The sequence below is a fragment of the Agelaius tricolor genome, unplaced genomic scaffold (genome assembly GCF_023055355.1).
Source record: "Agelaius tricolor isolate 1412-34295 unplaced genomic scaffold, bAgeTri1.0.p SCAF_7, whole genome shotgun sequence".
NCBI lineage: Eukaryota > Metazoa > Chordata > Aves > Passeriformes > Icteridae > Agelaius > Agelaius tricolor.
The window spans coordinates 15,756,582-15,772,441 of record NW_027269267.1 but is presented as its reverse complement, the minus strand read 5'-3'; the positions used below and the strand labels follow the sequence as shown (position 1 = coordinate 15,772,441).

General features: G+C 41.6%; 1 protein-coding gene across 2 annotated transcripts in view; it reads right to left on the bottom strand.

The window, feature by feature from the left end:
• The window catches only part of MAP7D2 (MAP7 domain containing 2), an 81,767-nt gene extending 67,657 nt beyond the window's left edge, over positions 1–14,110 (bottom strand). Inside the window, exon 1 of one of the 2 annotated variants that reach the window (XM_071430419.1) lies at positions 13,884–14,110. In XM_071430419.1, coding sequence (XP_071286520.1) covers positions 13,884–13,926 — 43 coding nt within the window. In that variant the 5' untranslated portion in view covers positions 13,927–14,110. The remainder of the gene's footprint in view (positions 1–13,883) is intronic. The other variant, XM_071430415.1, reaches the window with a different exon arrangement.
• Positions 14,111–15,860: the final 1,750 nt, after the last annotated feature.

The following is a 15,860-nucleotide window of genomic DNA, read 5'->3' as shown; positions in this document are numbered from 1 at the left end:
TCTTTTTAAAAGATCCTGTTGTAAGCAGAGATTTGACTAAAGAAAAGAAAAAAATCAATACACAAAACCCTTACGTTTTTACATTTATAAATAAATATACAACAGGACTACAATGAAAATCAATGTAATGCTCTCTAATAATGACATTTCTTCATCGAATAAGAATGTATATGGACCCTGTTTATTGTTTAATTAATCTATGCTATTCTCTATTAAACATGGGTTTGCTCAATTTTAGCTTAATTGTCTTATTTATTTTCCATACTTTTTCAGAGCTTCAACACTAAAATGATGAGCTTCATTCTTGCTTTTAAGTCAGCGTCTCTAAAACCAAAAGAACATACCCACCCACTTTCCAATGTCTTGTCTCCTCTCCAACACCTTTTTTTGTCTTTTTAAAATGCAAGTGATTAAAGAGCTCTGTGCCCTTCTAGAAGATCAAGTCTCAGTCACTGATTAGCAGATGTGTCTTCCTTGCAAAACTCAAACCTAATAAGTAAGCTAAGTAGAAAAGGAAACATCAAAACAAATGTCATGAGTTAGTGATTTCAACTAATAAAGATTTTTTTACAGTAGATACTCAATATTGGAGGGAAGAAAAAAATCAATGCATCTTAAGAAGGATTAAGGAAAGCAATACCAATTACTCATTATTGATAACATATACAGAACCACAGCCATGTCTTGGTAGCATGAGCTACCAAAGCAATATACTATATGTAAATAGCACCAAATAATACCATTTTCTATTGTCCCCACATAAGGCATCAGTGTGAGCTTCCTACCATTTTCCCCTCATTGACAATGTTCTTCAGAAACAGGCAGCTGCACAGAAAAATCACTGAATAACTTGCCAGAACTTACCCAAGTATAGCTGAAGCAGAGATCTTATTTGGTTTCAGAGGAACATAGAAGTTTCCAGAGAAAAAATGAAAGAAAAACTGGATTCTTTCCTTACTACTGACATCAGAGCTGTCAATCCTGGGCATGCTACCTCAATTATGGTTCATGTCAGTCATGCTTTAAGAGTTAGGCTACAGTTGTGTTAATAAAGGCATAAAAATCAGATTACTAATGTTTTCATGATATAGTTCAAATGCAGGTTTTTGAAACTGAAATGTTTCCATCATTGCAATAAGTTGAGGTTAACCCCATGCTGCCTTGCAGCTGCTTATACACCAACACAAGGCCCATCCACAAGAATCGTGGGTGCTCAGTGTCTCAGCTTTGAACCATCGAGACCTCACACCTCCTCACTTTCCTGAAATCAGGTACAAGATTCACCTTTGTTGAGGTTACATTTTCTTCACTTATCACCTTTTCTAAGCATTCAGCTACCTTCAGCTTTATGTTCCTTGTCATAAAAATGTAGTTTCATACCTCTTCCTTCCAACTCTTCCTAAAATAAAGTGGGCTGTTCCTACTATCCCTGCCAACACATGCTGCTCTGTAGTCCACCCCCTGCCTCCACACACAGGTGTAAGGACAGTTTAAAAACCCCTCTGCCAAAACACGTTTGACTACTACTCTCATTCTGTCAGTCAAATGAAACTACACCACCTTTCATCTTGCTGTATTTTAAAATAGGAGACATGAAAATAGTAAAGGAAATCTCCACCTTTCTCCACAGTTTTCTGTTCCAAAGTTTAACTTTCCATCTCCTCTATGTCTGTGCTGTACACAAAAACCCCTCACACCTCCTGTCTGCAATTTGTTCTGCCAGCCATTTCAAAAAGCAAACACCCTCATGCTACAAGCAAAGTGCTAAGAACTGATAGTTCTCTATACTTGGCAGGCAATCTGTATTATATACAGGTTATATACAGATATATTATACCCTATAAATAGGATATAATATATCCTATTTTCAAAGGCAAAAAAACTTAATGATATTTTACATAACACACAAAATATGACCTTATTCCCCTCCCTTATTTATATGGCACTGAACTTTTTGTCAAGTCAAATAAAACAAAGCTAAATAACAAGAACATTTTTATAATTACTTTGAAAGCTCTTAAATCTGAAACTAAGGAGTTGTGCTTGGCCTCATAAATTCCCTTCCCCTCAAATTTGCTGAAAAAAATCTGCCCTTGGGCATGTAAGGCTCTGACAGTGGGTTCCAGTTATGGCTCCCAGTGAGAACCACAGCTCAGCTAAGTAAGAGAAAAGGTGTTTTTCCAGATAGCTACTGCATATCCCTAACTATCTTAGTAACTGAAGTCCTGAACCACTAAAGGACAGCATGTATGTGCTTGGAACAGATCTGGTATTTGCTGATGCTGTAGGTGGCAGCAGGATCTCTTAATCTCTCCTAGCTCTGGCATCCTCCAGAAAAATCTTAGAGAAAAACAGCAAAGCTGCCAGTGCTTTGATGATACAATACACTTGACACTGTTAAATTCCCTTCTACTAAAGAAATGGCAGAAGCCTGTAACAGCAGAGTCCCTGCAAACAGAGTCACAGCAATGTGCCTGCCTGTTCATTTAGCTCCAGATGTGCCCACAGCCTGGTGCCATAAATCCCACAATACCAAGAACAAAAAAATCCAAGCTTGCTAAGTGTTATGGCTGACATTTTTACTTCTTCCAGCAAGCTTTCATCTGACATTTTTCCTTGACAAAGGAAGGTCTCAAATGAGGAAAGTGGAGACTGCATCATGTTTCTCCATGCAAGCTAACCAGTAATGCCATTTATCTTTACTATACAGTGCAAACCTAGGTGAAAAACCAGCAGTACAGGAGAAAAGAGTCTTGCCTGCCTACTTAAATGCACTCAGAAATTTATTAATACTCAGCAATTGTTGCAAGAGTGCATTCAAAAGATTGCTATCTCCAGCATTTACAAGGAATCTGAAAACTGCATACAATGACTATACACGTCAGCAATTCTCTCTTGGTTTATTCTTTTAAAATCATGAAGGATACATCCAAAACATACTGACATGAAAGATACGTCAGAAGGGGATTTTTGTTTGGGTTGGGGTTTTTTGTTTATTTCTTTTTCACCAGTTTTGTTTTCCCTTGCTAATCTGGAATTCCACCATTACAACTATAGTTAATAAAATGACTCACCAGGGTTGCTTCATTAGGTGAAAGTTATTTTGTATATAAGCACAGAAAAACCAAAACCCATCAATGGGTTGTACACTTTGTTCTAAGCCCCAAGAGATGTGTCTTAACTTCACCTAGTCAGTTCTTGAAACATAATGGCAAATATTCACCCTGCAAAGCCTGTAACCCCACTAGAATACTTTTCAAAGCAAATTAGACATCTGAATTTTTATTCCCACCCTCTTGTCTAGGGCTTCTCTAGATCCTGAACTGAGTTGACCAGAATCACCCTGAGCAGTGGTTGCCACCCTGCAGCACAGTAAAAGATCACAGGTGCTGTGTCCCAACATCCTGTGTGTCTGTAAGAGCAGGAACCAGCTGCTGCCTCAGGAACCTCAGTGCTCATGCACTCACTTGTCCTGTTCTTCTCTCCACTTCCACATATCATGAACCAAGCTGCTCCTTCTCCAGATCGATGGGCAAGGAACTTTGCTTGTTTGGACTGTAATTGGTAGGTCTCATAACAAGAGGTTATCTGTCCTCAAACCTCGCCTCACTGCAGACATTCACTGTAGGATTCTCAGCAAAGGCAGCTGACTGTGGAGCTCCTTGCCAGGGTGATTAGACACAGACTAATTGTGGGCAGAGCAAAGTTCAGGACACACCTGTACAAGGAAAGGCTTTTGTTTGACTGTGGCAACAGAGCAGCTCTGCTGAATGTGGAGCCCCATATCACAAACACTCAGGCTGAAAGCCAGCACTTACATGGGAATCCTACACTCTTCCAGAATTTTGTTTCACATGTAGATAAAAATCAAAAGATACAGAGTCAGGGCTTGAAAAACCTGCCTACCCATAGCAAGGGAAAAGAGGAGAGAGATGAGTAGGTTGAGTTGGCTGAAGAAATAGAAACCAGTAAATATTTTGGAAGAGGCCAGGAGGAGTTGGGGATGCATGCTGTCCTGCACATGTAAGAAGTCAGGAAGAAGGGAAATGTAGGTCTACACACACACAAGAAGGCTGCTCTCTAAGCCTCAGCTGACAGTAGAAGAAAGAATGGATACATCTGGGCTAACAGGCAATGGGACAAAGAGCCATCTACACCCATCTTCTCTAACCCACCTTCTCTACCCACCATCACTAACAGCCAACTATACCCACCTTCTCTACCTTCATGAGGATTAATGCTATAAACAAAAACCAAAACTAACACTTCTTTTTTCCAGTAGATCAGCATCTGAACTTCTTACCTGAGAATACAACTGAGATCTGAAATTAACTTCTCCCAAACAAGCAAGCAAACATTTTGGTATTGCTCCTGTGCATAGACAAGAGGACCATCTAACACGCAAGAAAGAAATATTTTTGTCTTTGCTTTTAGTACTTTTTTATTGATACACCAAATATTTCTGAAACAAAAGGAGACAGTTGACTAGTAGCAAAAGATCAAGAGATTCTTGTTCCTGATTAAACATTTGAAGACTTAGGGGCAGATTACTTCAGTGTAACATGCTTCATTAAATCCAGAACCAGAAGCCAAATCCTTTACCATCTTCTCAAAGCAGAGCTAGATGATGCATACTGAAATTCTTTTCCTCTACAAGCCTGACACCATCAGTTCCTTACCAGTTTGTATAAACTTTGACACAGGAAATTCCCAAAGACCCCAAACTGTATACTCAAAGAATGTCACTCTAGCTCTACCAACAAATAAATATGTGTATTTATTTATTTCACTATTCCCCAATAACAGCACTTGGCATCTGTCAGACAACGGTGAAATTACATTTTTTTACCAAACAACACCCAAGAAGAACAAATTTGGTTTATTCTGGCAAGGTACAAGGTAATGGACTAGATTACACAGCTGAAAACAGATAGGGATGGCTGAATGCTTTCAAATCTAAAATGTTGGAATTATAGTTACCTTTCAGTTGCTGAGCAGTTTTCCACATTCCTTTAAGAATTTTATTTCTTGGTGGTTTTCAGTTGTACAAATTTATGAAGGACTGTACAATCAGCTTGAAACATTGCTCCTCAGATCCAACAGTTCTCAGCCATTGGGTCAGAATAGGAAAATTACATCTTCCATTACTTTATACCATGGAGGTTTTGACCAGAATTTCTCAAGATGCATGCATCACCAGGAGATATCTGGTTCATTTCAGCGCAAAATAGCCATTAACAAACCATCTTGAGGACTTTTGCCCCTCTACTTCTCCAAGTCTATAACTTAAGTAAGTATATCACACTTGCAACACATTAACCAAGAGCTGCTCTGAAGACTAGGAAAACATTTGTTTTTGTTACCTTTGATTTTCAAAGAGCTCTTTGATATGGTGATTCTCCACTTCTGAACAGCAACGCCTGAAGGAGAGGTTAAATAGCATGGAATGCATTTTCTTTTCCTTTCCACCTTTTTCCTATTCATGGTCTCTGCCTCCTCTGCAGCTGCACAAGAAAAACTTCAGAGCTACTTCAGCCCTCCGGGGTCCCACTGCAGGAGGCAGGTGGGCTGGTGAGAGGTAAATTCCTGCTGGAGCCCATCTTATGGGCCCAGTCTCCTCCATCATGCTTTCCTCCACTCCCCAGGCTGGATAGAATGAGTGAGCTCTGCTGGGGCAGCAAGAGCAAGAATTACTGTATTGAGTGTAATTATGAAATTGTGGCAAGAAGCAGACTAGAGCACGTGAGTTATCCTAGCAGGGTCTCATTTTATCAACAGCACAGATGCACCATTATCAGCAAGCAGGCACCAGAAGGTGTATGTAGTGCAGGGGTTTTTATCACCAGAGATTTTAGTGATCTTCCAGGAGCATCACTGTGCTATTTTAAACACCTTTTCACTTGCTACATGGCCTGTAAGCTTGTCACTATGCTTTAGGGAGCACTCACTACAAGGAGGTTGCATGAAGACTTTCCTTATAGTATTCAGTTCACCTTCAGCACTTCAAACAGACCATGACAAAAATTGGATCTGAAAGTGGATGTGCTTGCACTGTGTAACATGATTTTCAGTGCCACTCACACATGATTTGGACAACATCATCACAGATTAAATACATTAAAATTCAAGGATAGGCTACTTTTTTATTACATCCTTTGGCTGTATGAGACTTAAAGGAAGACTGGATAATGGCAGTAACTCTGTTATAAGAACAGAGATTGCAAAAACCTCAGAGGCAAAAAAAACCCAACCCAAAACAGGGAAAACATACTGCAAGGCATGAAAGAGATGCAAAACTGCCTATAGAATATAAAAATTATTACAAAAACCAAGCTATTTACATTATCTGTAAATGCCTCAATCTGTTCAGTTATTTCTGTTTCAAGTTTTCTTTCAGTTCTGTAACTTGGTAATGCCATAAAAAAGCAACCTTTCTCCATAATACATTCTCTAAACCATTTCTTCCCTATGCAGGGCTCAAACATTTTCATTCAGTGCCATAACCTGGCCTCAACAAGCCATGAAACACATCCTGGCTCACAACCCTGCAACGCAGCACTCACATCCAGAACCTCATCAAAAACTCATTTGTGCCAACGGAAGGTCACTCTCTTGTTTCACTGCATCATTAAAACCACTTCCTCACTCTACTGAAAAGTGCCATGTTTACTTGTAACCACAGCACTTAGAGCCACTAAACCCAGGAAACAGAATGGAAATACTCACATCTATTAATAGACCATTAAGCATATGGGAAAAATATGTCCTGTGGCTGATGCATGGCATCAAAAGTCAAGACACATGAGAGTAAAGCCCTACTGGCTCCCTTCCCTTCAGGAGAGGGAAAGGAGAAGTAGAACCCATCCACCATTTATTTTGGAAGCCATAATTTTCTCACTGTTTATCAACATTTTAAGAGACCCAACAGCACATTCCAGTTCCCTCCCTGAGGTTTCTTTCCCCTGACACAGAAGAGTGGGTCTGCACACACACACAGACACCACATCCAACACAGACAAGGGAATGAAAACTGGCAAGATGCAGGCAAGTCACCAGCAAAAGGCAAAGGAAAACTCTTCCCATTTGTTGATACCACCCTCCCATGGGAAGGGAAACCAAATCCCTTAACTTGAACTATGTAAAAATCACAGTAATGATGTGTGGATAAACACTGCAGTATGTCCTGTTTTCCCTTCTGAGACAAAAGGAAAGGGTGATTTGTCATGCAGCAAACTTAGGAGCATAAAAAATATTTTTGTTTCACATGGCTGGAGTTTTTTCAAAATTAAGTTTAATTTACTCCCAATATAATTGGATATTGAAAGTTTATTCCAACTCAACAATCAAGGCTAGTTTATTCAAACTGGAGTATTCCAGCTCTCACTTGATCTGTCACTGAAGTGAGAAGGCAGCAGAGCTCTGCCTGGACCCCTTCAGCACTCCTGCTGTGGTTACAGCCCCAGGCATGCCACAGCACCTTTGGAAAGCTGGTATCTTTCTCTTTTGATTGTAGCCACATGAAGAATTTCATTATTCCACACCCACAAGCAAAATTAATTTCAAACTATAAATATTTGAATGAGCATTTTTCTGAATTAAAGCAGAGCCTTGATGGCTTCTGCTTGGCATGAAACAAGTAATTTGATAATTCATATGGATTGAACTGGGCAAGGCATAGTTGCAGATCTTCCTAAGTGAAACAAAACCACAACACATCCTCCAGCATCTGGCACCAAAACAGACAAAACTGTACTAACTGTAGTAGTATTACCACTGTTTTCTTGAAGATTTTTTGATATGCTTTTACAGTGGCATCCACAAATTGATATATGGTATCATGTATTTTATCTAACACACCCATTGCCATCCTATCAAAATCTCAGGTAGAAGTGATAAATTCTCACTCATGTTATTTATTGAAATCACTGCTAGGAAAAAGAAGTATCTAAGAGAAACTATTCAACAAAGAAAACTAGATTTATGAAGCTTCATGTAATTTCTTCTAAACTGGTTGAATGCACAACACACCTGTGATGGTGTTAAGGTTATGGGGCATAAAATCCATTTTCATTTTTGTGCAAGCAGATGTATTAACATGCACAAAGCCAACAAGGCACCAACCTCTGGCACAACGTAACAATGCAGAAGACACCCTAGATTAAAATGCTCATCATATTACACCAAGTTAATACATATTCCATTGACTGGTCCTCTTGGAAGGCAAATGCAAGCACACAACAATGCAAAACAACACATGCAATTACTACTGAAGGGGTAGACCTCGAAAGCTCGGACAATTTCATCTATTTCTGTACTCAAAATACAGGAAACAAGAGTTTACAGATTTTTCACAAACCAGAAAAAAGGATTTGAATGTCCAACACTGCATTAAATGTATATTTACTTTTGGAAGGAAAAATAGAGCTCAAAAAGTTAAACATTACATGATGCACAGGAAACAATCTCTTCTGTTAAATCATTAGAAGAAATTGAGTTCAACGTTGTTTTTCCAACTGGTCCAATCAAAAAGCACATACCTGTAACACTGGAACACAAAAAAGCTGCATTTTACACATTGTAAAGGAATGCATATAACAAAAGTGAAACATTAATACAAGAAGCTTGCTATTGGCATCTTTATGCCAAGAAAAGTAACATGAAAACACAGTGAAAAAAACAAACTTTGGCACACAGCGAAAAACAGTTTAAAGCAAGCTCATGCCTAAGCAAACAGCTACCACAGCACAACTGTGCAAACCCTGCACAACATCAGGAATACCTCTCCTATTCATCACTGCTTTGGAGCTCCTCACTGAAAAGCTGCTAAAACAACAAACACCTGCTGTGTACCTGAAGTTGATGCAAAGATCACAGAAATGCTTTATCAATCCCAGCAAAGCAGGCGTTTGTCTGCAGCACCTCAATACCACAGGAATAATCAGCTCCCCCTCGATCAAAGGAAAGCAGACACAAGCACATGAAAGAAGCAGCAAAAGCCTTCAGATATTCCAGTGCAAAAGCAAAATTGATGTCCCAGAATTTAGGGCAAAACGGTTTGATCTGACATTTGGCAAACAAAGATGACACACACATACTAATAATACATTAAATGAAAAGAAGCACAATACTTCACAAAACTTCAGATCACAGAGGGCATAGATATTAAATAATTATGGGAAAGTGTAACTACTGTGGATAATGCATTTAAGAGTTACAAAAAGAAAATTACAAAAACCAAGAATGTGACCAACAAGATTGGAATATATTAGTTCATTACAACTGCAAAAAGCCTGAAATGCACATGCATTATATATGTGCATACACAGAGGACAACTCAAAGCCAGAAGTAATTCCAAATGAAACATTTGGATTACTATTTAACTACAACAAGAAGTACTTTACTAAGATTCTTACAACATTCAGATCCACAGAGAGTGCTAGGGTTTTAGGATCTTGACAGCTTCGTGACACAAATGAAGAAAAACAATAGTGTACTCTTTGAATGACAAAGTCTGTCAGATGCATTAGTCTTTTAAACCACATAACAATAAACTTGAGGGTTTCTATAATGCTTAGATAGATTTCCACTTTGTGAAACCTACTTATCTTTGCACAGCAACACATCATCATCATCATTAATCATTGTGAATATAAGACACAGTGAAAGGTATTTCTAAATATCCTATCTAAAGCCAGCCCAGGGTAATGTGACTACCCAAGATTTTAAGTCACTTTTTTCACTGGGTGAGCTGCTTGAACACAGGTACATTGGGAAAACTGATACATACCATGTTCCTACATGCACTAATTCCAGGCAAAGAAAATACACCAGTAATATATCAAGTTGTGATGAAAACACCAAACATGAGTCAATTACAGCAAAATAACTCAGAAATTATGTAAAATTACCTAAAACAGGCAGATTAAAATTAACCCTGTTACAGTACTGAACTTTGCTTTTGATTACTCCAATAACCTTGGCTGAGCATTATTATTTCTTCCACTATTTAAGCCTATTATTCAGATTTTCCCTCTCAACCAGTAGATGTCCACAAGAAAGTTAAATAAAGTGTGTAATACAAGTAACTAAATGCAGTTAGCATTCCCAAAATTTGCATTAGCTTCCTGATCAGCTTCATCTCTCTTCATCTTATACATAACTGGATCTGTACAGTCCAGTTATTTATAAAAATTCCATAAAACAGTATCTTAAACAAAAAAAAACATTCTATAAATTGATGTAGAATCTAAACTGAGGATTACTGCTTCTAGGATCTGCTCAACAGCTTGAGCCAGTCACAAAGGGCTGGAAGCTGCAATGCCCTGTCAGAGAGCTGGTGCAAAAACCTGATTTCACAAGGAGTGGTAAAGATAAGTAAAAGAGAAGAGCCAAACAAGCTACTCAATAATCCTGATGCTGGGACCTTCTTGCAAAGGTGAAACACACAAGAAGGAAATAAGATATTTTTTCCAATCATCTAAGCAGTCCAGAATTGAACAGAATTTAAAGCCTTGCTTTATTCTGTAGTCTTAGAAAGCATTTACTTATAAATGCCAGACATAAGATTTTTTAAGAATTTCCCCTGTCAGTTTTGGTCCACATACATTGAATGACTGATAACCAAAAAAATTACAATTGTATTTTATTTATTCACAAGATTTAAAAAAACCCAACTACATGAATCTTCATACAGTATCATCACACAGGATACATAGTTTCATTTACATTAAATACATGCATGCTCCTTCAATTAGCACATCCAGAAATAATTACCCTATGTTCAAAAAAGCATTCCTCATGCCTTTCCACTGCTGTGGATACACCAGCCACCAAAGCAAATGGAGCTATGTGACACCATACAACACTGTCCTATAAACACTAAAGCTTTCAGATGCTTTACTTTCCTAACCTGTGCATTTCAAGGGATACACCTTCCTTGTACTGCTGCAGCCCTGGAACTCAAAGGCAAGACATTTTTCTTCACTGCTGTTTAGTGAACTTTACTGGAAGGAGGTTTGACTTTGCTTTTTTAAGGACAAAGCCAATCCTTCAAATACCAAAACACTAACCTTGAGAGTGTATTAAACTGCCCTGAACTAAGGCCAATACTTGCAAATGGTAACATTACATGAAAAGCAGCACATGAATTAACCTTGGGGATAAACAACTTTGAGTATCCATATATGAGAGAAAACAGTAGAGTACAAAAAGAAGAATGTAAGTACACATTGGTTAAATCATTTTGGCCTATGAGAAATCACTTGGAAAAGCAATGAGATCAAGAAGAAAAACCCACACAGTATTTTTAAAGGAATCCACACATTAATTCCTCTCACACAAACTGGTTTTGTGATATACAGTCTAAGATGGCACAATACATCATTTTTTCTCTTAAATTCTTTTAGGCATGATCATGTTTTCTAGAAGGAAAAAACCCCAAACAATGAACAAACACATCTTACTCTGAAAATCAAAGTGTCCAGTATTTCAGCCCCCTAGCACATACTTTAAGCAAATCTCACCAGGCAGTAAAAAAGAAGACAAGAGATTCAATACTGAGCCACTTGTCCTTCAAATGCTCTTTAGTCATTACCTTTACTACAGACAGCAGCAGCAATAATGCCCACATTTTGGTCACCTAACACTCTCCCTAACAAAAAGATTCCTACAGTGTCTTCTCATGCTATTGTTTGCCTCATACCTTTGATTTTTAGCAAAGGGATATAATTGAGCTCTGCAATTACTATTTTCTTGTACCACAGAATTTTGCTCCTTGTTTGCAGAACTAGAAACAATTTAACAATATTCTCTCCTTTAGTAGTCAAGAGATGCAAAAAAAAAGCCATTATTGCAGGCTTGTTTGTTACAGTTTGGGAAAGGGAACGGTGGCTACAGTCACTGCCTGTTGTTGGCAGCACCCTTTTGGAGAACAACACCGTGGGAAGGAGCATTTTACTCTGGAACAGAGAGGCAAAATTCTTCCTATCCCTATGACCAAGGCAAGGACTTCCAGGACCAAGGCACACATACAAACATGAACTAAGAGAGCACCATTTCCACATCCATATTAATGATGTACTTTAGTAGCTGTTGTGCTTGTTACAAAATTGGGAAGTCCCACAAAAAAGAGCCTCATTCTCTGCAGGAGATCAAATGCTATCCATACTGTTGTCTGTAACACACCCCACACATACACCATCTTTTACACCACATCATGAATTATCTTCTAGCAGACAATTCAAATAACAAATTTGGCCAAGACCACTGTATATATACTGCCTTCCTTGGGTATTAGTGCTCAAATGTCAATGCTTGACCACAAGTAATGACATCTGTCTGTGCCTGTCCATGCCCTACAACACATGACCCCATTTGATACCATCTTTAATTAGAATACATGCTATTTTTTCTATGGATTCCCAATCTCATACAGGGTGAAAAATAGATTATGTACTGGTCAATATAAGGAGTGAAAGTTTTTTGCAACATTTGCCTCTGAAGTTAGAATGTATAAACTAAAAAAAAAAAAAAAAACCCACAAAAAGAAAAATGGGAAGAATGCAAGTGAATTTTGGGAAGAATTCCCTATGCTTTAGACAAGAGGTTTAAAAAAATTCTCACAAATATGAATTCTGAGCATTAATTTCCTCCTGCCTTCCATGTGAAATACTAAGAAATGGAGACCCAAGCCCTAGAAGTGCCTGACTGCTCAACAGCAACAACCTTACAGCAAAAGCCACAACTGCTCAGCATGTGGAGAAGGGCGAGGAGCAGCAAACACTCCCAGCTCCTTCCTTGGCTCCTCACACTGTGTTACCTCAGAGAAGTCAAAGTCGCAGATTCCCTCTCCATAAATTTGAAAGTGTAATCCTTCTTTATCTCCCAAAGCAATTGTAAAGCTACTTTTAGTCACTACAGTGGCTTAGGACAAACGGGGAAATTAATTCCCTCTTATGCACCAAGTTTAGATGGTTTACCATGCACAAAGCACAGGCTCCATACCAGATAATTAAGGTAAAAGTGTAATGAGCACCTGCATAACACCTTAATCACCACTCATCTCACACTGAGCCCAGAGGAAGTCATGTGAAGAAGGAGCAGCCAGACCCACCCCAACACCTACATATGAAGCCAAGAGCCAAGGTCACGACCACCAGCCTTGGCTCCAACATCTCATGGAGCTGGGGAAGTGATCCCATGCCAGGTGCTGCTCCCACATACAGCACAGCAACCTCCACACATCTCACACGCCCTTTTTCATCCTCGGAAATGAAAAGTTATGTTCGCCGAGCAGCGAGGAGGGACCTTAACCAGGAGCCGTGCCTATATAAGGGCTCTGCGTGCGGTGTTCACGCCCGATACCCGCTCAACCAGTTTGCTGCCCGGGCTGGGCAGCACCGGCACAGGCAGGCCCAGGCACCGCCGAGAAGGAGCTCTACAAATCGCTGCCTCCCCGCTCTGCACTTCGGGGCACAGCCGAGCTGCCGCCCTCCCGCCCCGGCAGCACCGCCGGCGGCCGGGGAAATCGCGGCGGCACAAAAGCTACCTCATGGCAAACACCTCCCGCCCCACAAAGGGCAAGGACGGGGATCGCCGGGAGCCGCGGGCGGGACCCGCTCCGTGTCCCCTCGGGAGCGGCCGCCCAGCGCCGGCACCGCCGCGGCTCCCGCCGACAGCGGCCGCCCCATCCCTCCGAGATGGCGGCCAGACCCGGCGGCACCTGCCGGGGAGCGACCCCCGCCCGCCCCCTGCCCGGGGCTCGGGCAGCGCCGGCGCCGGGCGGCGAGAGACGGGACGGGACAGCGCCGGGGAAAGCCGCGGGATGCGGGCGGAGGAGCCGCCGTACCCCGGCACGTCGCGGGGCCGCGGCCCCATCCCTTACCTGTGGCCCGCGGGTGGCTCCGCGCAGCCCCCGGCTCCGCCATCTTCCCCGCCGGTGCCGCCGCCGCGTCCCGCCGGGGCCGGCTGGGCTGGCTGCGCCCGCGGCCGCCGCACAGGCGCAGTGCCCGCCCCGGCACCTGACGGCGCGGCGAAGGGAGGGGAGGGAGGGCGGGCCGCGGCCGGGCCCTCACGGCGGGGCGGGCCCGCTGCCCAGGTGGAACCGCGCCCCGCCCTCAGCGCTCCGGCTGCGGGGCTGCGCTCGGGCGGGGGGGGCTGAGCGGCGCTGCGGTGCCCGGGCGCGTTCACTCGGGTTATCCCTCAGAGCCAAAAAACGCGCGCTCTATGGCTTTCCCGGCCGATCCAGCCGTTTTTCCATCCAGGTGTTTGCGCCCGCTGTTTGCAGCCTCGTGCGGCCTCGGGTGAATCGATGGCACCGGGGAAAGGCACAGCCGTGTCCTTCCCATCCGGCTGCGGTCGCGGTTCCCGCACGGGGTCCCTTCGGGCCGGGCTGGCCCGTCAGTGGCAGGACCACTTTGTACTCGGTGTTAGAAGAGGAGAAATGAACATCATCTTTGTCTCTCCTCATCACTCACATACTAGTGGTTTAACTCCCCTTCCCAAAATTTCAACACACACTTTTTATGCTTCTTTTGCCTCCCATTACTGGTTTTGCTGTTTCCGGACCATGTTGGGACACAGCAGTGCCAGGGGAGCGCACACGGCCCCAGGGCTTGAGGCGTTGGGGCAGCTCCTGCTCAAAACGTTGCCAGAACTGGTGTGAGATGTCAAACATCTTATTGACCCATCTTCACTGCCAATTTACCAAAATTTAAATGTAAGATAAATGTAATCCTTCCACTTTTCAATCTTACTCCTTTTTTCTTCTTTTTGCCAAGCAATTATGTTACCTTTATATTCTTCACCTGAAAGTACAGACCATGGTCAATATGAGAGGAAGGAGGAGGACAGCATTTACTTTGGTATTCCTGATGTGTCTCCTGTTTCCTAAGAGGCAATTATTCTGTTGGGGTGCTGGGCAGCAATTCTTCCATCTAGACATTGAAGTGGCGTTGAAGTGATGTGTGGGTTCACACACCTCAATAAAGTTTAGCTACACAGACTTAGGGTTTCTGGTGCATATAGTAATAATTATTTGTAATGTTGCTTTATCAATGAAATATGTAATTTTCATTGCTTAGAACTCTACCACATTTTGAAAGTGCCAAGTGATATTTTTATTTCAGCTGTTTCTCCCACCAACCCTACATCAAGGGGCCCCACTTATTATTCTACCTGTCTAAAGATTAAATTGCAGTTTTGGTCATATGACAGAAGAAAAAACCCACCTCTCACTGTAGCTGTTCATCCTAATTTCCAGGGGCTCCTTTGGCAACAAAACCGAAAAAAGGAAGAATCTCCTGTGACAGTAATTAATCTTCAGCCTGTTGGTGTCTGATGAACACATGGGAAAGAGCAGCTGGTCTCAGTGCAAGATATATGGGCTTAGTGATGAAGAAAGGAAACACAGAGAATGAATTTCCAGGACTGGGAAACAGGACAGCAGAGAATAGATGTTAGGCATGAAAAGATGGAAGATTATGGCCAGAAACTGGAGAAAAGGGTATGAGGGAGAGAGGGTATTCAGGCAGTAGCCAGTGGCTGAGAGGAGAGGGATGGATGGGGGCACTGGAGAATCTGCCCCGAGGAACAGGAGCCCACCAGTGCTGGCTCTCAAGTAGTCCTGAAGCCCATAAGCACAGCATGTCACATGGAGAAAGAAGTATTCTCCTACTACTGTAATTTCCTCTGATAGCTGGTTCTCAGCATTCATACCTGCAGTCATGCCATGGAAAAAAAAATAAAAAGGAGATTTAAAAAAAAAGTAAGGAAACTATACCGAAAACATGAGAGCTCCAAAACCAAAGCCCTCCCCTACAGTATTGTATGTTGTTTGTGATAGGAATCAGTTTTTTAATTA